A 24,559-nucleotide genomic window follows, 5' to 3' on the forward strand; every position below is an offset into this window, starting at 1 on the left:
CAAAGCCTATCATAGATTTTAGATCTGTATTAGTAGTATCCTAGATATATGCTCTGAGCGCGAACGCGGTAGCAGGAGGGCGCACTTGATTCTGTTGCCAGTGAGTTTATCAGAAGAATACCTGGCTACAGTACACGTCAGTTGAGCGCTGTCGCTCTGCGGCACTTGTTAGATAAAACTATGCTAATAAAATAGATGTATTTTATTCAGTATCAATACATGTATCATAAATGGTTGATATTTCTATTTCAATACATCGATATATAAAAAGAATTGTCCCACTCCTAATACTTACATACATACGTATATATCGTTATATTTTACAATATGTTATTTTTATGGGTTTCGTGCAGGCAAACCCAGATAGAAATCCCATCCAGGAGATGTTAGAAGCTCAAGCAAATGGAGAGTTCTCTCCACAGAAGCCTGGAGTCGGTGATGCAGAAGATGATGAAAACACACCTGTAAGTGTTGGTTCACACCACCTTTTCTCAACAGATGGCAGCATGTCATAGCAGTGGGCTAGGTGGAGATTCATGATCTCGGTTATTCTGGGAATAACCTAGTACACATACTTGGCACATGTACCTGAATGTGATATAAAATGGTGGGGATGAAATCGCAATTGACTCTTTTTTATTGTTGAAATTATTAATTATTACCTCCGCCCAACGGAGTTGGAGGAGGTTATGTGATCGCTCTCGTGTGTTCGTGAGTTCGCGCGATCGATATTAGCGCGTCGAGTCAGCGAGCCAGCCAGCCAGCGCAGCGAGCCAGCGAGCGTGTACATGTGAGCGAGCAGCAAGCCAGCAAGCCAGCGTCTACATGTCAGTACGCTGGCGTATATCCTGGGTTATTCGTGTGTTCGTCAGTCCTATGGCGTATGGCGTATGTTGCCGGCAGAGGTATGCACTCTCCGTGAGTGCACTCTGTCTAGTTTGTTAATGTGTTGCTGGTCGCACATAATATTGCCAGTTCCACACTGGCTATATTTTTTCATAATAATTCAGTTGGTGTGATTTTGCTTATGGATAAAATTGCTGAGAAGCTTAAGAATACTGATTTCGTCTGTGTCATTTGGTTATCCCATGGTACTGTTATATCCATTCTCAATGCCACGATATGTGAGCATAGTTGTCGAAAATGACTAGTGTGGTCACTCCTCTGACAATTCTGTGGTCGCATATCGGTTCCGGATTTCCTGGAGAGGTCTGTGAGGGATATCCTTTCGCTCGAGGACCACGTGGACAACCCGAGACAGCCCACGAGGGCACATGAAGCGACTCATTCGATCCTCGCAAGCCCAAAAAAATTTCCGCGGGCTGCGTGCCGCAAGGGAGTTGTGCGCTCGTGACCCGTTTTCCATTACGCTGCACAGCGCAGCGCGCGACTTTACGAGCATCGCCGGCATTGGCCCGGCAACCGCGCGATGCCCCTCTCGGTGCTCTGCAGCGTGGCGCGCATCGGCCGCCGCGGCGATTTCTCATCACGACGCAGCGATTCCCGCGGGGCTAATTGCGCTCTCGAGTTCTCTGCCTCCTCATCTTCCTCATCATCCGCAGAGAAGTCGGCGGCCGCGCAGGTGTCGGCGATAGATCACGGGCCGTTGGCGCCGTGTGTTTGGGTGCGAGGCGCGTCACGCCACTTAGAAGGTGTGTGGTGTGGGGGTGGGTGAGGCCCGTGCAATCGTGGGGATCGCGCCGCGATGCGTTGCTCGTTTGTTTTCGTGTGGAATTTTCTATGTTTATAGATTAATCTGAAGAGACAAGAGGACAAGAGCACAGCTGCTTTGCCTGCCAGAGGAAGTTATTAATCAACATTATAATATGGCTGTTGTTCAGTATTGATAGATTTGGTTGGTATTAGACTTGGAACGTTGGGATGGCCGTGTCTACCATTATCCTCCCTTCAAGCGATTTGAAATGTCAGCACGTGTGGTAGACATGAAAAAATTTGCCTCAGGTTAGATTTTTCTTCTCGAGGGTCCTGCACTGAAGATGCCCCTGACGCCCCCCCTCCCAAGTAAATAAGGTCCTGCGGAACTGTAATCATGGAAAACACTGGAAAAGTAGTTGCTCTCGCGCATTAGTGTGATTGCGCAGACAGTTGTTGCGGAAGTCGTATAAAGGAGGCGTAACAGTGTCGTAAAGTGAAAGCCTCCCTGCAGTGTCTAGACGTTACTGTGCCCCCCCCCCCCGGACCGCCCCGTCCTTGTGCAAACCGAAGGTTTCTATATATATAAAGTTGTTCAGCCGAATTGGTGTGTTCGCGCATAACTAGATATCTCTGCAGCCTAGAGGAAAACTAAATATATTTTCAGAATCAGCACGTCTTGGAGGTGGTTCTTAAAATTTCAAAAAAGTTAAAAAGTTAAAAATTTATAAAAATTCTATTCATCAATAGATGGCGTACAGATTAACATTATACACCACGTACGTGTGAATCCATGGTGTATAACCGTAACGGCCCAGTAGCCGAATGCATAAAGCATCGGACTCCTAAACTATTGATTCTGGGTTCGAATCCCACATCGGGAAATCCTTTGTTTCTTTACGTTTGGACTGTTTAGTATGTACTTATTGTACTTATGCCGTATTCACCATTAATTTCCAAATTTAATTTTTTTACTACATTTAAACGTTTAGAAAAAATCCAGAATAAAATATGGTAGATGATAATGATAGCGCAAACTGACGGGAACACTTCACGGAAGCCTATGTAGGTTACATATCAAATATTATATTTTCTATATAATTTCATTTTATTATTTATAATTTTTGACTTTTTTATTTTAATGACATCTTTTGATTTCTTATTACTTTTTACTGTTGGGATGGGATGGGATGGCATAGCATGCGATGGGATGGGATGGGATGGCATGGCATGGGATGGCATGGGATAGGATGGGATGGGATGGGATGGAATGCGGTGCGATGGGATGGGATGGCATGGCATGGGATGGCACTGAATGTGATGAGATGGGACAGGATGGGATGGGATATGGGATGGAATGCGGTGCGATGGGATGGGATGGCATGGCATGGGATGCGAGGAGATGGCATGCGATGGGATGGGATGGGATATGGGATGGGATGGGATGCGGTGCGATAGGATGGCATGGCATTGAATGGGATGGATGGATGGATGTATGGATGGATGCATGGATGGATAGATAGTTCGATTTTTTGGGGTATTTTCCTTTCAACCAAGCGGTGACCAACTGAGTAACGCCACTGATTTCCCCGGGCAACACTGGGTATCCCGCTAGTGAGTTAATATATGCAGCGGCACGCTCGCCCTACTGGCCATTTTTACAAGACAGGGATAAATCATACAAGAATCACCTGGTAATTCGACTACTCTCAGTTCGTGGGCAACAGTGACTGACTTTACACAGCGTTTGCTGGTAAGCATGTCATGGTAGCATCGTTGAAAAAATTTGGGATTTAAAAGCGCACGAAAAACTATAATAAAACTTAAATAACCCTAATTACTTTAATGACTACGCCCACCGAATGCCAATCACGATGTTTACTCGGTGACGTGGCCCTCCCAAATCCCATTGGTTGATACAAATCACGTGCCTCAAACTCCTCAATGACGTCACAGTGTTGTCATATTCAAGGCGCATCCATAATACACAAACCCAATGATCCTGAATAGCCTTACGCGTAGAGCTCAGACGTCACGGCTGAAATGTCGGTGGATCGAATCCCTGCGCCTACAGTTTTTACACGAGCGGCTGCGGCCTGCATGCCTACAGTCTACACAAACTGCATGCGCATGATTTGAAAGTAGTAAATCGGCGCACTATTTCGTATCACTATTTTATCACATTTTTAGCTCATCTGACATAGTCCGATGCAGCTTGTAGAGTCGCATGAGCGTGCGTCCGTCCGGCCGTGCGTGCGTCAACAGTTGCGCACAAATCTTAACCGCTCGACGTACGGTCATGATATTTGAGACGTTGGGGGGGATCGTCAAAACGAGTTGGGATGTCGAAGCTGGGGGTCAAAATGTCAAAAGGTCAAGAGGTGTAAAAAAGGGGAACATTCCCTTCTTAACTTAAGGTATAGGGAGAAATGCAGAATTGCGGCACAAATCTAAACGGCTCGACCTAGGCCTCGTGATAGTCGGTGTATAGCATCATGGTAGGAAAGCCATCACTGTGTCGAAATTGGAGGCCACAGGTCAAAAATTCAATGGGCACAGGGCAGATTTTAGACATTTTCTGAGGACATGGTCTGACGGAGCGATTGAAAAACTTTTTTGTTTCAGCGGTGACCTACCATTTTTATGGCTTTATTGAAAGGACCATGAAATGTACTTACCGCTGACATGCAAAAAGTAAGTGTCGGATAACCTTTTGACCCTCAAGAGGAGGGTTAAACATGCATTTGTTTACTGTTAGAAAGAATTTGACTGCCGGGTTTGCTAGTAGAATCTATACATGCCTGGATGTATGAGGCTATAGTCCAGGAGCACGAACCTTGATATTTCGTTTGTTCAACCATCACTAACATCTAAGGTTTGACTTGACAGGATGGTCGAATAGACCCCCTAGAACACCCCAGGTAGTATGTAGTCTCAAATTGTGGTATCAGTTTTGTGCTAGAAGCCATTTTATAGACAAAGGTGGGTGACGCGACACTGTTAAAAAATGTGGGGTATAAATAACATAACAACTCATATCTTTGCTAATAATCAACCAATTTTAATGATTTTGGTACCAATGGGTCCGTCTTAGAAATTGCTACCATAAAAAAATGTCGAAATTGCTACCATAAGAGGTCACCTAAGAGGTCACGTGACGGGCATTTTTCCTTAAACTGCAGTAACGATTGCCAAATATTAATAAAATGTTGCTACATGAGTTTGCTTATGTTTATTTTACACTAGGGTGACCATATGAGGAGTCCAGTAAATATAAACTATTCATCTTGAAGGGCTAACCCATGGCAGCAAATAGAATAGTGAATGAAATAGTGACAATTTTACGTCAGTTATATGAAATGTTATAGTTCTCAGCACTAAAGTATTTGACACACTTATTATATGTGCATCACTTCTTGTTTGAGTCTGTTTAATCTGTAATGTGTTTATAATTTAACAATACAATTTCAATATTATATTCATCGTCATATATCATAGTCAACACTAACTGGTTAGAGTATGAACTGTCACTGTCAACTTATGTACAGCCTTTAAATGTAATCATCTTCATCGTCCTCGTAATCCACATTATGACCATCTACTGGGTTTTGTAGCATGGTGTTTGGGTTCTGGCAGCTTTCATCGGCCATGCAAGCACAGGCTTCAGCGCATGCAAGTCCATTTGTCCTACAGGAGCAATCTGCACGACGACAGGCTGACTTCTTACAGCGACATGCCGTAAGCTCTACCAGTCCACGTGGTGCTGGCTCCTTTGTTATCAGCACAGGTTGCAGAGCACCATCTCAAATGCTCCAGCCATGTTGCAGTCGTGTTGGCAAGTCCTGTCTGGCATCCAGTGCCCTCCTCCATACAACAGTTTGGTAGTTTGAATGCTTTAGGTGTTGAAGGAGGCTGTCTGAAGTCGGCGGCAACACCTCATTCTTCTGGCCTCTCTGACAGAAAACCCAGTACCTTCGGCTTTGCTGCCAGCTTTTGTGGTTTTTGTGTATACACTGCGTACAAACGCTTCACATCCAGAGATAGTGTCTTCACTCATTGTGGTGTCTTTGCCCAGCTGAGACACACTCTCCTGGTGCAGCTTACTAGCACACATTGTGTTGAGGGCTTTCTTCTTGCCGATTCCACACAGTAAACTGTTAGAGTCGCATCCGGTCAGTGCATGGAATGCTGGCAATGCATCACAGAGCTGTGGACCCAACTCGGCAGCCAAATTGTGCATGGGGATGTACGTCAGCTTGTCCTTAACCCCAGTGCAGAACCATAGTTGTTGGCAGGCGAGACTGTTGAAGTGAGTGGCACACAGTACAGCTACATCTGTGTCTGGGGATTGGATGATGATCTTTTTGTGGTCATGCGATGCATGTTTCGCATGCAGCAATAGCCTAGTGTCTGCTTCCTCGTGGTCTGATCTGAGAGGTGCTAGCTCCTCACAGTGTCCTTTGATAACTAGAACCGCCTTCTGACCATCTCTGAAACCACCAGCAAGGACAATTTGCTGGCCGAGTTGCAGCTTAACTTGTGCCATGTGACACCACGTTTCCGACAGGAAGGCACACAGATTGGTCTTGTTTTGTGGATTGGCAATGTATTTCGGCCACTGCTTGGGAATTGGTGTTGCTGGGCTCTGGATTTTGATCTCTAGGGCAGTGGATGCTCCCCGTTTGGCACGCTCTCCAGCTTTGGTTGACATGCTCCTGTACTGGTCCATGATCACATCAACTCGCATGCATCCCTGCTTGGACGCGAGCTATCCAAAGGTTAACACACCACCAGACTTTAACATCTGTACAGAAGCCATACCATCAATCAGATGTGCAGTTGTCATCCCTTGCATCGGTGCTGTTCCCTGAACATCCACCCTGGTCTCCATCTTCAAGAGAAGCACATTCTTTGTGGTTTTCCTGAGATTGCCATCCGAGTGTACAAGGGAATAGGGCACTGTCGAGAGTTCATAGCTCAGGACCTCTTTCATGTTGATGTCCCTAGACTTTGCAGAAATCACAAGACGGCCAAGTAAGTCACGATCAGCAGCAACAGTGTTGTTTTGTCGTCAGCTGTCTTGATTTTCTTCTTCTTTGCCAATGTGGTGAAGGTCTTGATCTTGAGATTGGGTAAGGAATTCCAAAAGAGCACCTCATTGGTGTTGAGCCTTTCCTCCACAAATGTTGTCATCTGTGCTGTGCCTAACTCATAGCAGCTCAGTAGGCGTCTTGTAACATCTTGTGGCATTACCACTCCTGTGGCAATGTTGATAAGGGGTAAGGGGTCATCACTGTCATTGTCCACTTCATCAAGATAGAATGTGTCTGTTATGAGGCCTGATGTGATGGTGGACAACAGCTTGTTGACAACTCCCTCATCTCTCTTCCGTCTGTCTGGGGCTGCCTCCTTGTGTGTTCCCACTCGATCAGAATCTTGCAGGCCACATATCTCCTTCATTGCTGTTTTAATAACAGCTCGTTCGTGGCTGGTTAAGAACCAGCGTTCCAGTGCTCCGGGTTTTTGACTGATGCCGATGATGCCACCCTTGGTCTTTGAGTCCAGGTTGATGGATTGCTCCAAGGCCATATCAGTCCACACCTGAACAAACGGCTGACTAGACCTGCTGACAGCATGGTTTCCATTGACTAACTCTTTGTGAATGGCAGGATGTGTCTCCAACAGCTGGTTCATGTCGGTGATGTAGACAGGTAGCCATCGGGAATAGTTTGGCCTGTCCATGGCGAAGAAGTGGGGTGTCATGGCAAAAGTTGCTGACAGGTGGAGATACCAGTCACTGGTCCTCTCTGCCCTGATGAACTGGAGAAGCAGCTGGACCATATCAACATAGTCATCCCAGAAAGCAAACAGGTGAGATTTGCTGCGAGCCTCATTCTTGAATGTGGTGAACTGCTGTTCCAGCTCTACCATGTTCTGCGTCAGCTTGTCTAAGTTTTCCTTGACATCTTTGCCTTCCTGGACAGCTTCTCTACATGCCCTGGTGTACTCTGCCACTGCTTCCTTATCTACACCACCACCATCATTGTCTGACAGCCACTTGATGAAGGCTTGCCACTGGAGACGGAATATGGCTTCCATGATCAGTTGATGTGCACGAACTCCTCGGTTGTAGGACTTGCCCTTTAGAAGCAGTGAGGCGGTGCCACTACCATACACTCCCGATTCGATAAGTAGATCCTCTATTCCCGATCCGTCATATTTCTTTCTCAGGAGGGATAGGTAGTTTATGGCTACATGGAAGCCTTCCATGCGAATGACCATGTTGACAAACTCTTCTGGTAGGCGCTATTGTATTTCTTTGGCTTTGACATAGATGGCGAGGTCGAACGTTATGACGCTGTCTTCCTGGCCAAGGCTCGCCATCATGGCCTCCACATTCTTCATGACAGTGTACACTGTATTGGATTCTGTTGGGGATCCATCTATCATTGGGCAGTAACCAACACTGGTGAGGGTTGGTATACATGAATGAACCATGGCATTGAATCCACTCCAGCTGGGTGCAGTCTGCGGATCTGCAGACATTGGTGTGAGTTCCACCTCAAACAGCTTTGTTGGACGGAGTCGGACCAATGCCCGTGCAGGATATCACACTCAATCAGCTATAACAGTGCTACAAAAATCGCATTTATAGCACCCAGAGTGAAATAAATATATCATCACATGGTTTTATGTGCTCACTCGTTCGTGTTATTGAACTCGCATCTAAAACTGATATCCATGCCAAATCATGTGATAATCTATTTATATAGAGTGGTGGTATATTTTGAGTAGTGGTATAACCAACACTTATGGTTATAGCAACATGTGCTATCCATCCCAGTCAGTGGCTCATGTTGGAACATTTATTCATTTTGTATGTTTTACCTTTTTTATGTTTTACCTTTTTTATGTTTTTCCACTGACCTGTAGTGACTTTCTAAGGCGGTTAACATTATAGTTGTGTTAATACAGTATACTAGCAAATTTCAATAAGCATCTATTGGTATCAAAACTTTTAAATTTGGTAGAATATTGGCAAAGATATTTAGCAGTTTGTTACCCCCAAGTTACCCCTACCAAGAAATTTGAATGGTCATAATGTCACGGATTTCATTCACTATTCCATTTGCTGCCATGGGTTAGCCGTTCAAGATGAATAGTTTATATTTACTGGACTCCTTATATGGTCACCCTAGGGTAAAATAAACATAAGCAAACTTATGTAGCAACATTTTATTTATATTTGGCAATCATTACTGCAGTTTAAGGAAAAATGCCCGTCACATGACCTTTTGACATGTAGTGACCTCTAGTGACCTCTTAAGTGACCTCTTAAGTAGGTTAACATTTTTTTCTGGTAGCAATTTCTAAGACCGACCCATTGGTACCAAAATCATTAAAATTGGTTGATTATTAGCAAAGATATGAGTTGTTATGTTATTTATACCCCACATTTTTTAACGGTGTCGCGTCACCCACGCTTGTCTATAAAATGGCTTCTAGCACAAAACTGATACCACAATTTGAGACTACATACTACCTGGGGGTGTTCCAGGGGGTCTATTCGACCATCCTGTCAAGTCAAACCTTAGATGTAGTGACTGTTGAACCAATTCCATTTTTAGAGGTTGTACAGGAATTTGCTCCTGGACTACTACAATGTCACAGTGAAATTTCAAAAGCTAAATTTGGTTGAAGAAGGTTTATGCTCCTTAAATCGTATAATTTCTATGGCATTCTGTACTGGTCAGTTGTGTTTACATGTTAACGTTATGCCAGCTGCCAGTTGGCCACTGCCCAGTGCATGTGGCTGTGATAGTATGTGTGTAGGTTTTTGCCTGCGTTCATCTAGTTACAGGTGGCAGCATATCACACTCTATTTGAGCGCTGTAGGCTTGCGGTAGGTAAATGGATGGAGTGCTTACCTATTCTGTCTTGCAGAGAGTGGAGTTGTTGCTATACTACGTACGATGTGAGCTTTCTATCTTTAATTTAAGACATCTCAAAACGCACGTGCCATCTCGTGGCAAACTTTTCATAACGATTCCAAAACGAACACTTTCTTCGAGAAGGTTGCCTGATACCATCAGTGTTCGAAATACAGGCTTATCCGTGCTTGTTCGTACCTTGTCCATTTCCCGGAGGACAAGTAGATCGTCGGTAGCTTGTCCGCCCGACAAGCAGACTTTTAGGAGCAATTTTTCATGAATTTTCTACCGATCGCTGGCCGCTGCTGGAAAACCCGAGTTAACATAAGTATAGAACATGGCCTGCCGGAGGGCCACACCAATTAACATATAGTATAAACATTTATGTAAGTTAAGTATAAAAACGTTACCGCCTTGCTAGCTCCAACGAACGGTCTTGCTAGAGTTAGAATATCCATCAGACAATCAGTCTGATAGACAATCAGGCTCGCACAGCTCCGTCCGGCAGCGCTACCGGCTCGAGAAAGAGAGAAATCGAGAGAGAGGGAGAGAGAAGAGCGAGGGGAGAGAGAGTGGAGAAGAGAGAGAAGAGGGAAGAGAGAGAGAGAGAGAGGCGAGGAAGAGAGAGCAAGTGATAGAGAGAGGGAGAGAGAGAGAGAGAGAGAGAGAGAGAGAGAAAGAGAGAGAGCGCAACGAAAGAGTGCGAGAGAAAGAGAGAGAGAGGGGGAAGAGAGAGAAAGAAGAGAAAAAACAAAAGAGAGAAAGAGAGAGACCAACCGAGGGAGAGTGAGTGGCGAGCGATGCGAGAAGAGAGGGAGAGAGAGCATGAAAGGGAAGAGAGAGTGAGAGAGAGAGCGAGAAAGAAGAGAGAGGATAGTAGTGAGAAGGAAGAGAGAGAGAGCGAGAGAAGAGAGAGAGAGAGAGAAGAGAGAGAGCGCGCGAAAAGATTAGAGAGAAAGAGAGAGAGAGAGAGCGCGGGAGGAGAGAGAAACAGAGGAGAAAGACAAGAACAAAGAAGAGAGAGACAACGAGGGAGAGTGAGTGTGAGCGAGCGAGAGAGAGAGCGTGAAGGGAAGAGAGAGCAAGAGAGAGAGAGAGAGAGAGCAAGAGAGAGAGAGATAGGGAGAGCAAGAGAGAGAGAGAGAGAGTGTGATCGAGCAAGAGAGAGAGGGAGAGAGAGAGAGAGTGTGTGATCGAGCGAGCGAGAGAGAGAGGGAGAGAGAGAGCGCGAAGGCAAGAGAGAGCGAAAGAGAAAGAATGAGAGAGACAACGAGGGAGAGCGAACGCGGCGATGGGAGGGTGCTCTTGATTCGTTTGCCAGTGAGTTTAGCATCAGAACACCTGCCGTCAGGTGAGTGCTGTCGTTCTGCGGCTCTTGTTCATAAGATAATGGTTATTTTTTTTAATCTTTGCAACTTTTATTAGTCCAAATCTTATTACATAGGATACGACTAACGTGGCCGCTGTAAAACAGGAGTATGATATTATTTACAACAATTTCTTTCTGACATGTCCGTGACGAATGCCCCTGCCCTATGGGGGCCAATATCACGTCAGTCAGCGCAGTCTACACTGCTCCACCATCCACACCTTCACTCGGCGAGCCTCGCTACACTGGAGACGCGAGTGGTATTGTATTGTTAGTCTGTGACAAAGCCGTCGTACACACACACCACACGGTCATGGGTAATACTGTATAAGCTGTATATTTCGCGGTCGTTGAATTTCTCTTCCGTTTCGCGTCATTGACGGAGCAGTTCAGTGATTCTCGTGCTTGGACGTGCCTCAAACTCCTCAATGATGTCACAGTGTTGTCATATTCAAGGCACATCCATAATCCACAAACCCAATGATCCATAATAGCCGAACGCGTAGAGTACGAACGTCACGGCTGAAAGGTCCTTGGATCGAATCCCATCTGTTTTTTTAATTATTTTCCTGTTTTCTGTATTTTTCTATCTTTATTCATTTAACTTTTTTTCCCAATTAACGCAAATATTTACATGATTTATTTACAACAATTTAATAACAACAAATAATTTTTACAACAATTATTATTTTATTTTTTTAAATAGGGTTAGGGTTAGGGTCACGTATTTTCACAAGCACGTGATTTGTAACAACCAATGGGATTTGGGAGGTATGCAGGCCCTAGCTGCGTGTGTATAACTAAGCCGTATATTTCGCCATCGTTGAATTTCTCTTCCGTTTCGCGTGATTGACGGAGCAGTTCTTCAGTGATTCTCATGCAATTAGACCTGCGTGATGGCGTGTGTATATGTTTGGTAGTGAATTAGACCCGCTAAAATTCGAGACTGTTTGCTGGCAGCAATTGATCCGTGCGCCGGCCTTTTGATTTGGCACATGGATCAATAGCTGCCAGCGCGTGATACTTTCGTAGGACGTTGCCGCGGTCGCGTGCGCCTTGCCGCGGAACTGCGCGCAAGATCCGCGCTCAGCGGGCAGGATCAACACCTCTCAGGCGACGCTTCTCTGGTATCCGGTCTCTCATCTGGCTGTGTTTTCCTAGAAGTTGTTTCGAGGGTTCGAGAGGTAATGAGCATAAAGCAAATGGCTGCCTCCTACAGGGAAAAAACTGAAGCTGTGTTTAACGTCGCCATTGCGCGCAGCATCGTGTGGCAAGTTGGCCATGCGATATCCGTGTCCTCGATTAAAACAGACTGCACACGCACACGCTTACACACGCGTGCGCACACACGCACACGCACACGCACGCACACGCACACACACACACACACACACACACACACACACACATACACACATGCACGTACGCACGCACGCACGCACGCACACATACCTATAATAAGTATCTCATGATGAATCTAAATATGATTAATATCACAATACTGTTCTGTGGCAACTAAATTTCAATCGAATATAATGGTCATTGTTCACTTACAGGTCGAAATATTATTTGGCACCAGTTTTTCCCAGGTAGGACAGGAAAATGAGTATAGAAACCATGATGAAATATGAATGATGGCATGACCGTAGCAGTGCATGTTTCCATCGTAAACAGTGCAGCCGCTATTAATACTCTGTAGGAAGAATGGCAGGTGTGATATCTTCTGTGATTGATGATTTGTGGCGTGGTCATTGGCTATGTTGGAAACAGTTACTATGAGTTTAACTGCACTGGTTTGAATCTACGATTATGTGCCTGCCATAATCGTACTGCCGCCTCTCATTTCCTCTTTTTACCTTAAATTTGCAACCGATACGAGCACCGACTCGGGAACCCATTACCGTTTTGTATTTAGTCAGAAAGTAGTGAAACAGCATTTCTCATACCCTGTTGCGTTTCTTAGAAACATCTTCTGTATAATAAAATAATTCAATCTTCACTACGTGCTGTCGGCTGAACAACCGCAAAACAAAAATCCTGGCTTCTTGCCTGTTTTACGCAGCGTCGCCACTTATAAGGGCCTGTTGCTATAAAACGTGACCTTGGATAAGTGTAAATGATTTCAGGGTTGTTACAAGACGCAGGAATATAATTGAACACATCGCCATAGCCGAATTGTTTCGCAAGGGTCAGATGTGGGTGGAAGCGTTCCCTCCCTCCACGGTAATCGAATTTGCCCGTTTTACTAACGCTGCCACCATTTATGAATCAGACCCATGTCGTCATGCTTCCCGTACACAATTTCCTGTTGTCGCAAAGGAAAAACTTCAGGAAATCGTGGCCAGTAATTGAAATTTTGAGCGTTGACGGAATACCGGTTATTAATATTCCAGGAATGTTGGTTTGCCGCTGTGCGCAAATGCACTTATATTAAGAAACTTTGGTACGTGAGCAGGCTACTGAGTTGATGGGGGTTATTTAATAAACAGTGCTAATAGTTTGCAGCAATTAGCAGGTATTATTTATTTAATATATTAATTAATTAGTGAAATAAATTAAATTACATGCAATTTTAAATATAAAATGCATTTCACCTGTTTTAATTAAATTAAATTTATTTTATTATATTTTATAAATTTTATATAATTATTTTTATATTGTAAAAGCCACTAATATATATATATATATATATATATATATATGTGTGTACCTAGTGTCTTCCGTGCGTGTTGTATCTTCTCTAAGATTCAGCTCAGGTAATTAGATTCATCCTGAGTGTGCAGTCACTCAGCTTTATACCGTCGTACTGCTGGAGGCATTTGTGCACGGGTTTGGTTTGGATAGGCCAGTGGTAGTGGTGGTGAAAGGTCATCAGAGGTCGCGTGTGGGATGAGCGCCCGTGGGACAGCAGGCGGTGGACAGCAGACCGGACTGTTTAGTCTCCGGCACTGTCAGCGCACTGTCAGACCACAGTCCGCTGGGGGTCACCGGATACTTAAAGTAGCCAGATTCCCCTCACCAGTCTCCCGTACGGCGTGTGTGAAAAGAGGGAGGCAGAGAAATCGAAAGAGATAGAGGGGTGGGGGAGATAGAGAGCGAGAAAGGGAGGGTAGATAAGATGGAGAGAGTGGGGAAGAGAAGATGGAGAGAGAAAGAGACAGGGGTAGAGTCGTTATGTATCTTTTATATTGCCTAATGATTTTTAAGCATAGTCTGTACGTGGACTCACACAGACTAGCCGAGAAGAAACTGAGAAACTGAAATATTGCAGCTTCACTCATACGCTGTTTCTCAGAGAGAGAGATGATGAGAGAGAGAGATGAGGGAGAGAGAAAGAGAGAGAGAGAGAGAGAGCAGAGAGAGAGCAGAGAAGAAGAGAGAGAGAAGAGACAGAAGAGAGAGAAGAGAGAGGGAGGGAGAGGGAGGAGGGTGGGGAGGGAGGCGAGGGAGGGAGGGAGGGAGGGAGGAGGGAGGGAGGGAAGAGAGAGAGAAGAGAGAGAGAGAGAAGAGAGAGAGAGAGAGAGAGAGAGAGAGAGAGAGAGAGAGAGAAGAGAGAGAGAGAGAGAGAGAGAGAGAAGAGAGAGAGAGAGAGAGAGCAGAGAGAGAGTAGAGAGAGAGAGAGAGAGAAGAGAAGTGTGATCGACAAGAGAGAGAGGGAGAGAGAAGAGAGAGTGTGATCGAGCCGATCCGAGAGAGAGAGCTGAGAGAGAGAGCGCGAAGGCAGAGAAGCGAAGAGAAAGAATGAGAGAGACAACGAGGAGAGGCGAACCGCCGAGGGAGCGGGCTCTATTCGTTTGCCAGTGAGTTTAGTCATCAGAACACCGGCCGTCAGGTGAGTGCTGTCGTGCTGGGCTCTTGCTCATAAAGATAATGGTTGTTTTTTTAATCTTTGCAACTTTTATTAATCCAATCTTATTACATAGGATACGACTAAACGTGCCGTGTAAAAACAGGAGTAGATATTATCATACAGAGAGAGAGAGAAGAGAGAAGAGAGAGAGAGAGAGAGAGGAGAAGAGAGAGAGAGAGAGAGAGAGAGAGAGAGAGAGAGAAGAGAGAGGAGAAGAGAGAAGAGGAGAGAGATGAGAGAGAGAGAGAGAGAGAGAGAAGAACAGAGAGAAACAGGAGACATAACTAGAGGCGGAGAGAGCAGATAGAGATAGAAGAGACAGAGAGAGAGAGAGAGAGAGAGAGAGAGAGAGAGAGAGAGAGAGAGAGCGAGCATGGCAAGAGAGCGAGTGAGCGACCGAGGAGAGAGAACGTGTTGTTGATAGATATTATTGATGGTGTTTCCCATGGCGGGAAGAAATGACACACACCCGAGGTATCGAGGGTGGGTTTTGTCACCTCACGATGACGGCAGGCGGCTGTAATAAGCATGGCGGCACACATAATCCGTCTGCAGCGGTGCGTGAGAACGCGCGCTTGGTTACTTACACGCAGTTAACCCTCGTAATCACCTAGCGATTTCCCCGGATATCGAGTGGATGCCTGGATGGCATTACCCGTATGTCGCCTCGATATCTCAACCGAACAAGCGATTTCTACCATTGGCGGGGTTTTACTCGGATGCCGTTACGCACAGTACTGGCGCCTTTTTCTGGTCACTTTGGTTACAACTGAGACACGGCGTGACGCGGTCTTCCTGGCGTGGTAGAGTAGCGGTTGAATATATTCCCTATATTCTGTAACGAGCTTCCCGATAATTTTTTTTTTTACTGGAGAGTATTAGCCTTGCGTAATGGCCGATACGTAACCTGTACTCCTCGTACACCGGGTAAAGAGTTATACACGTACTTGTTATAATCGGGTAGTATGTTTCGCAGATGATGGGGAGGAGTTGAATACATTATAGCCTCCTATATTTGAAGGTAGGGCCGCAGAGAATGTAACGCTCGCATGATGGGAGAGGTGTAATGTATATTCCATGTTTGGTGGCATAGATGTTGGGTATATATATATATATATATTGTGTAATAGTTGGGATTGAAGGAAAGAGTGTATTGGAATGGAGTATGTTTATATAGTGTGGTAGAATACAATATCTCCTTTACGTGATGGAGAAGTGTTAAAGTATATTCCTGGTGTCATACAGAGGGCTATAGAGTATGTTATTGTATCCCATCTGCCGTACACAACCAGTAAGCGATATTTATATATATAATAAAAGTCTCCTGTCCCCGGTTGCTGAGAAAGAAAAGCGACAGCGCTGGTAGGAGGGAGGGAGAGTGCTGATGCTATCTGCTTAGAGGTCAAACTGGCTGGCACGTTAGCCGCTGGGTGGAGATCGGATGTCCCCCCCCCCCGTCTCTGCAGTAGATAGCCATCTATTACTGCCCACTTACGCAGCGGAGAGCAGCCGCGCGCAAACACACAGCGGGTCTTCTGGTGAGCTTTGTTTACAGCCGGCTAGCAGCAGGAGTTGGCTTCCGTGCGAGGAAAGAGTTGGACACCCTGTAGGGTGGTAGACAAACAGTCATTACCTCGTGAACACAGCGGCTGGACGGGGAGGGACAGTAGGCGTGACCCACTCTTGAGAGAGGGCGCTGGTGCTGCTGCTGCTGACCTGCCGCTGTTCGCAGTGACGTGTGACCGCGGTGGAGGCCGTGAGGTGTTTATGATGTGTGTGCGGTTGCTGTGGTTTATGACACAACTATTTGTCCCAAGTGGTAATTGTAATGGCAAAACACATGAGAGCCAGAGGATGAGCCACGAAGGAGACAGAGGAGGAAGGGAGTGATGGAATCATGGAAGCATATGTAGGGTGGGATAGTATATGTAGGGGGGGGGAGTAGGGATAGATAGGGGTGGGGAGGATTGTAGCAAATATTTGTCGCGCTTATTCATGATATCAAGAGTGAGTAAAAACAAATGCATTTTTATTCCCTCCATCGCGGTGACACCACGCGCGGGCTTTAATTTCCGAAAATGTTAAATAATGTTTAATGTGATCGTCTAACTTCAAGAAATAATATTCCTAACTATTACTAAAGGCAGAGCAATAAAATCTAACTATCAGCATGTATTTACATGCCAGTGTGTAACACTGTGTATGTGCGTACGTACGTACGTGCGTACGTGCGTGCGTGCGTGTGTATGTGTCCGTGTGTCTGTGCACGTTCTATTATACTCTTTATACTGCCCTGAACTACTAAGCTTCCCTTTCTGCTGCAATGATCCCCAGCCAGGTTTCGTCTGTGTGCTGGACACTTACCTCACAGGAGTCCCAGTCTCCTCGAGCCTGCACACCCATCACTCATCGGCGTGGATTGTATTTGCGTGATCACTCTCCTAGCATTAATTCCACCCTTTTTGCCATTCCAAAAGTTTGTACATGTAGTGTTACACGTAGCGCTATTTTATTGTTTACCGTGGCATTGCATGTAGCATTGCTTTAGTAGTATTTTTTGTTAATCATAATATAACGTTGCTTGTATCTTATATGTATTACATGTTATGATGTATATTGTGTAGTATATGTATTAGTATTATTTTAATTTTGATTTAAGCGTAGCGTTGTTTTTGCTTGTAACGTAACTTGTGGGAGCACGCGTGTATCGTTTATGGATGGATGGTAGATGCGTAGGCTACGTATGGATGTTTAGCTCGGTGACCCAGAATCTGTGCTCCCCCTCCCCCTCCTTTCCTGCTGTTCCTTGCTGGCGCGCGCCGCATCGACTCGCGTTTATTTATCTTCCCGCTCGCTCTCCAGACGGTGCCTGGTCCGGCTCGGCCGAGCCAGGAGGAAAAGTGTTGCGTTTCTGTTGGTAAACTCGCGCCCCCGGCCGGTCGCCAAACACCCCCGCGCTCGCTCGCGACTCCTCGCGCGCTGCCGCTGCGAATGTTTGTGGGGAGGGTACGCAATGTTGACGCTGCCGTGCGCGACCGTTTACAAACACGCCGAGCCGGGGCCAAATCCTCGAATCGAGGCGGTTAGGCCGTCATAGTTTAGTCGGCGGTCTTGTGCGTGTGTCCCCGAGGGGACGCGTGTATTAGCACCGGTGCCAGCGGTGTGCTGGCGGCGCCCGCAGTCTGATGGTGGCCGGGGAAGGGAAAGGTTGAGAGGAGGGTTTGATGTGCCTGGTTCGCAGGCGACGCGACAGGTTAGAGCAGTCGAGGGAAGCAAGGGATTAGGCGCTCTTGACTCTTGTTTAGGGGGATAATCGGGGATAAGCGCGTGGGTTGACTTCTCACGCTTGACCTAGCTGCTGCCCCTAAACGTCGGGCGTGTGGTGTGTGTGTGTGTGTGTGTGTGTGTGTGTGCGTGCGTGCGTGCGTGCATGCGTGCGTGTGCGTGTAAGTGTGTGCATGCGTGCGTGCGTGCGTGCGTGCTTGTGCGTGTGTGTACCTGTGATGTGTGTGCATACATGCGTGCGTTCGCGCGTGCGTGCGTGCGTGTGTCTGTGATATATATGTGTGTGTGTGTGTGCGTGCGTGTGTCCGTGGTCTGTGATGTGTGTGTGTGTGTGTGTATGTGTGCGTGTGTGCGTGCATGTGTTTGTGAGTGCATGCGTGCGTGCATGCTTCTGTGTGTGTGCGCGCGTGCGTGTGTGGGTATGGATGGGTGGGGTGTAAGGTGTAGGTATGAACGAATGTGGAACACTTTACTGTTGACCATTTTGACGACATTTATTTTTGTACACATTTTTCAGAGCACACAAATACCACATAAGGAGCCAACGCCACCACTGAATGCAGCCGAGGCCACACCTTCGCAACACCGGCCAGCAGTGCCCCCTAGTGAGGAGGACAAAGTTGCTGAGATGGAAAGAGAATTGGAGCTGGACTTGGAAAACCTTCAAGTTGATGATAATATAAACACAGAAGTGAGCGTTCTTCGATCAGTTCAGCTTAGCGCAGACTTGCGACTTTTGGTTGCTGCTGCAACCTGCAACCCATGCGATTTCGGAGCGATTTCGGAGCGATTGGGAACGACGAGTTGCTGCAAATCAAACCAGTTTGATTTCTTGCGACTCGTTGCAAGCAACCAGAATCGCTACAAGTTGCAGTTGCACGTTCCGGCAGACATAGCGATTTCACAGCAATTTTGACTGCGATTCTAGAATCGCAGCCGAGGTGCATGAAAAAGTCGCAAGTCTGCGCTAGGCTTTCAGGGGGGTCGAAGTAACGCAAGACCTAGTTTCAAGCGCAAATCGATAATTCCTCTTGGATAAGTCCTTTCTTGGATGAACAATGAGCGTGGGGTGGCGATGCATTCCTGGACTGGTAGTCATGCTGTCCAAGCTGGCAGCTATCAACGGTTACATCGTGTCTTCGTTAAACACGGTTTTTGGTTACCGCAGGAAGTTTTCAATCCGCAGTGCTCGAGCTCACATCGTTTGTTTATCAAGGCGCAATCACTTCTTCTGGGCTTGGTGTGTTAAAGAACGGGCGACAGAGGGGAAGCAAGGGGCAAAAAGCACAGCGAATATAGACTCGGGGTGTTATATATAGAGGGCGCGCACAGGTACGAGTGAAATCTGTTGCATTTGGGATCAGTTGCTAGAGCTGCATACGTGGTGCGTTGAAAACGCGTGGATTTCGTATTTTTCACACAGCACAGGGAGTTGGCACGTACATCGCACTGGTCCACTCGCCCTGCCGTTGCCTCCACCCAACCTTCCTCCCCCTCCCCCCACCATGAGCAGAAATGGTCGTCTCCCATGAGGCCCTTGACAGGAAGAGCTCTCTAGTGATGTTGGAAAGCTTGAATGTTTGTTTATGGAAAAAGCCGAGCGCTGCTTTTTTACGGGCCGTTCCTCTCTGGCGAGTGTTTCATGATAGATCGGATTTTGATGTGATACTTGCGCACAAATATTGACAGGCGCTTAAGTATCTGTTTGGCCTAATTAGAGCAAACACACTGGCAGCCGAAACTCGGAGGCCCCGGAGTCTAAAATAACTACAGATGTCATCAGCCGTTCTCTCGCGAAGGCTCTTGAAAATTGCGAGAGTTGGTTGGCGCCCTCCCCTGCCTGCCTGCCTGCTTGCCTGTCCGCTTGCAGGGAACGAAGTAGGACACGAAGAGGTTTCATCTCGCCATGTAAGGTCCCTTTCCCGTGCGTTGGCATGCGGCTAGCATAAAGCGGCGGCACCTTCGATACATAACACCAGTTGATTGGTGTGGTTGTGGGGAAGCTCCTACCCTGTATATTTCGGCGAGCAAAACGAGGAAGGCGTTCATGATCAGGTTTAGGGGTTTATTTCCTCATTAGATACACCTGATGCTAGCCTTCCGTTATGGCTCGCAAAGAAAACAATAAATAAAACTCACAAAGAAACGCGATTGTCTATATCTACGTTAAGCCTAGCGCACACACCCGAGCAAAACACGCTGAACGTGGAGCAAAACGTGTTTCGCTCGATGTTCGGGGCAGTGTGCGGATTCCCGAAACAAAAAACATTGCTCAGCTGAGCGTGTTTCGCTGAACAAGCAATGTTTGATTCGCGGAACGTGTTTTTGCCTGAGCATACGTTTTGCTCGGGTGTGTGCGTCAATCGTTCTGCTACACAGCGAAACGCCACAGACGGTCTCCAATCAATATCCTTAAAAATATCACATGACACACAAAATATGGATGTCCATTGGATGGCTATTTTTGATGTCATGTGACAGCAGTGTTTCTGTATGTTTTGCTCAGCTGTGTGCTGTGTCGGGTGGATTGTGTGCACTTGCTCGCCGAGTAGAACGCGAAACGCTGGAAAACAAAATTTCCCGTTTTGCTCGGGTGTGTGCGCTAGGGTTTAGGCAGTATGAGAGAAACTCTACCTGGCCCACTCGCCCGCTGGCTTGCTAGCCTGATAAGCATCGAACGCAATCCGTTCTTAAGCCTAGCGCACACACCCGAGCAAAACGGAAAATTTTGTTTTCCAGCGTTTAGCGTTCTGCTCGGCGAGCAAGCGCACACACTCCCCCCGACACAGCACACAGCTGAGCAAAACATACAGAAACACTGTCACATGACATCAAAAATAGCCATCCAATGGACATCCAATTTTGTGTGTCATGTAATATTTTTAAGGATATTGATTGGAGACCGTCTGTGGTGTTTCGCTGTGTAGCAGAACGCTTTAACGCACACACCCGAGCAAAACGTATGCTCAGGCAAAAACACGTTCCGCGAATCAAACATTGCTTGTTCAGCGAAACACGCTCAGCTGAGCAATGTTTTTTGTTTCGGGAATCCGCACACAGCCACGAACATTGAGCGAAACACGTTTTGCTCCACGTTCAGGGTGTTTTGCTCGGGTGTGTGCGCTAGGCTTTACGACTTGACGGTGCAATTAACAGATACTGATATGTGCGAAAACGCGGCTCGTTTATTTCATGAATGAGCTTCTTAAAGTCCGTGAGGTTGCCTTCAGCTGTGAACGCGTTTGCTGCACGTTCAGGCGACGACGGAGTTATGTTCGCGCGTTTCAGTCTCGTGGGAGATGTGCTTTGCACAAATGAGGTCATGAATCGCGAATTGTTTCTTATTGTAGCCCCGAAGGCGGCAGAAGCGAGGCGACCGTAAGGCAAGCCGGCTCATTTGCGGCGCCTGTTGAATTTCGATTTCTCGGTTTTGATACATTCCCATGATATGCATCGCTGATGATATACGCTTAGTGACGCGCCGTATCGAGTCACTAATTGATTCCGATGTCGTGGCGCCCACCTACGGACGGAGGCCAGCGGCTATCTGCGGGATCGGAACTAGTTTTTATTTGCACTCCATGGTGCAGTACATGGTGCAGTACGTCTCCGCTCGTCACAGGTTCACATAGACAAAAGACCCCCTCCCCCTTTCTCAAACTGTTAACAGCCATCTTGTTAATTTATGCAGCGTATAATATAAGGACTTTTCATGATATAAGGACTTCTCGCGTCTACCATTCGAAGGAAGGTCTTCATCATAAACTCACCCGCTTTCGTATCATCCCTTGCTCTATCCTATAATGATAAAAAAAAAATCTTGTGAGCTGGCAGTGATAAAGAAGATATTTTCCACATATCTCTCTCTTCCTTTAGGTGGTGCAGCTTTCGGGGGCCTACATTATTTTGTAAGCACTGAGATTACCAGTGAAAACAAGCAAGGGATGCTCATGATGGCTCGTGTCTGTTTTTGGAAGTGGCCTAGTTCGTCTCGGCGAGGGGAGAACGAACGGATCTCACACACGGCGGGGGGAGGGGGTCGTGCTGCTCGGGCGGGAGGGAGAGGAGGGTGGGTGCGGCAATGCGAGAGGGGAAGTATCGCGGGCTGCATCGTTGCCGAGCAGCTACCAAAATATTGCAACATCTGCGCGGCGGAGCGCGGCGAAGCATCTTCTCTCTCCACGCGAGTAAATAAACAGCGTCCAAAACTCTTGAAATAAAAAATATTTACTCTGCGCTCGGGTTAGGCTGCTGTTTTTCCATGTAAGCTTGTCATAATAGTGCCAAGTGGGCACACACTGCTGCCGAGCCGTATTATCACGGATCTGATTGCCTCGGCAATGAGTCGACTCCCTGCGCATCACTCCTCCTCCTAGTGATGTACTTAATCAGCGCGCACGCACGCCGGACCGTCAGCGCAGCCGGTTGCCATGACACCTGCGTGATGGCAGCAGGAGCAGCGCGAGTGTGTCCAGTGATTGTTTGCCTGTTTGCTGTTTTCACATTGCGTAATCGTTGGTGGGTGTGTGTGTGTGTGCGTGTGCGTGTGCGTGTGCGTGTGCGTGCGCGTGCGCATGTGCGTGTGTGTGTTCGTGTGCGTGTGTGTGCACGCGCGCGTGCGTGTTTGTGTGTGTGTGTATATAGGTGTTAATATGTGTTCACGTGTGAAGTTTGTTTAATTTCCTCTCTTATTTTCCAGGATATAAATTTGGATGAAGATTTGTTGGCTGATGAATGAGGAACCACCTAGTGGCAGAGATCAAAACTACTGGTGCCACGAGTATGTGTTTGACGCATAAGAAGACATTCAGCTAAATCACATGAAATAATACACACTACTTCCAGCGGCTAACAGCAGGAGATGTCAAATTCGACTGTTGCGGTTTGAAACAGCCATTTTGTTTCACCTTGGAAAATATTAAACGTGTTGGTACTGTCGTTTTTTTGCATGATCATGAAGTGCTTATTACACAATTGGTGTAAATTCCGTTTGGTATATGCCGTTCATATTAACACTTGATTTTTCCAATTTTATTGCAACTTTTTGGAGCTAATATCTTAAAGCTATCGAGTTATTATTGTGCAAGTGTACAAAGCTTACATTAATTTTATTGGACACGTAGTCCATTAAAATGGCTCTCCGCTGTCATGTGATAGGTAGCCTATCTCGCTCTGTTGCAGTTGTTCATCCCAAGGTTCAATGCATAGACTAAGGATGACTTGTAAATAATTTCATGCTTGCTTCTGGTTGTCGCATTGCGGTGGTATCACAGAAGAGGCCTATTACTTCTATTGTGGCGGGGAGGGGGAAGGTGAAATGCTATACTTCTAATCGGCCGCTAACATACATTCGTCCGTCAGCCAAGATGTTCATTCATGATCACTGATGTATTCGTCAAACGGTCGCAGGGATGTCTGTACATATCCCGGCACAACTGATGGGTATCCATGACAACGTTCCCATCAGCACACTGAAGAGTCGCTTGGCAGTCATCCATGCTGAACCTTGACCTCAGTGCATGGAAATATACGCTGGCTTCTGCATTTGTAGCGGTATCTTATGATAAAGGACGGCAGTCTACCATCTGAGTTTGTTCGCGGAGTGTGCTGTTGCGTGAGTGCTGGTTTCCTGTTGATTAAATGGCCAAACGTGCTCCCATGAAGCGGAAGCAGCGTAGTTCGTTGCGGCGGGATGAACGCTCCGTATTGTTGTGCAAACGACCATGTTTAATGTTTTCCTCTGCGTGCATGTCATACACCCTGTTTCACACCGGTGACTCACGATTCGTTCGTTCGTTCTGTCACGTGTGAGTGTAATGTTTGGTTTCCGGTGTCGGTGGTGATTGTTGATCGTGGACGGTTTGTCAGCGGGCCGAGGCATCGAAAGCCGCGGACGTAAAAAATATATATATATAGGATATTACTGAGCCTATGATTTATTCACATTATTATGGTTCTGGTTGTTTCGTTTATACAGAAACATCCGTGTGACATTGCCTGAATAAACTGTTTTCAGGAAACCCTTGTTTCGTTTATGCGACTTCTTCTCTCGTTCTAATCTTATAGAGCTGCAGTACGTGAATGAATGTTGGGCTTAGTTAGGAGTTGTCCATGCTGTCTTTATATGAAAAGATATAATGACAAGTGCTATCAATTTATATGGATCCTCACATAAATGCGTTTTATGCAGGTGCATGCAGAGAGATAGAGGTATTGGGAAATTAGTTAGATGTTGACCTATTTGGGGAGAGAAAGCGTAATAGTTCTTGGTTTCGTTAGCCAACAGTCATACCCCATTTATACTGGGGGTTATCCCGCTTCACCCGGGATAAACCCCAGTATAAAATGTCGAAAAACACTTAGCCCGAGCTAAAGTTATTCTACCCTAGGAGGTGGTTCAGGTCCGCTTCAGACCCGAGCTAACGTCAGTATAAAAGGTATCTCGACTTTAGCTCGCTCTATATTGCACGT

General features: G+C 46.4%; 1 protein-coding gene across 1 annotated transcript in view; it reads left to right on the top strand.

The window, feature by feature from the left end:
* LOC106811285 (coatomer subunit beta'-like) overlaps positions 1 to 24,108 on the top strand; it is a 40,795-nt gene extending 16,687 nt beyond the window's left edge. Inside the window, exons 7-9 of the mRNA XM_014814852.1 lie at positions 354 to 464; positions 18,606 to 18,779; positions 22,788 to 24,108. Coding sequence (XP_014670338.1) covers positions 354 to 464; positions 18,606 to 18,779; positions 22,788 to 22,826 — 324 coding nt within the window. The 3' untranslated portion in view covers positions 22,827 to 24,108. The remainder of the gene's footprint in view (positions 1 to 353; positions 465 to 18,605; positions 18,780 to 22,787) is intronic.
* The last annotated feature ends 451 nt before the right edge of the window (positions 24,109 to 24,559 follow it).

Source organism: Priapulus caudatus, unplaced genomic scaffold (assembly GCF_000485595.1).
Source record: "Priapulus caudatus unplaced genomic scaffold, Priapulus_caudatus-5.0.1 Scaffold524, whole genome shotgun sequence".
Taxonomy (NCBI): Eukaryota; Metazoa; Priapulida; class Priapulimorpha; order Priapulimorphida; family Priapulidae; genus Priapulus; species Priapulus caudatus.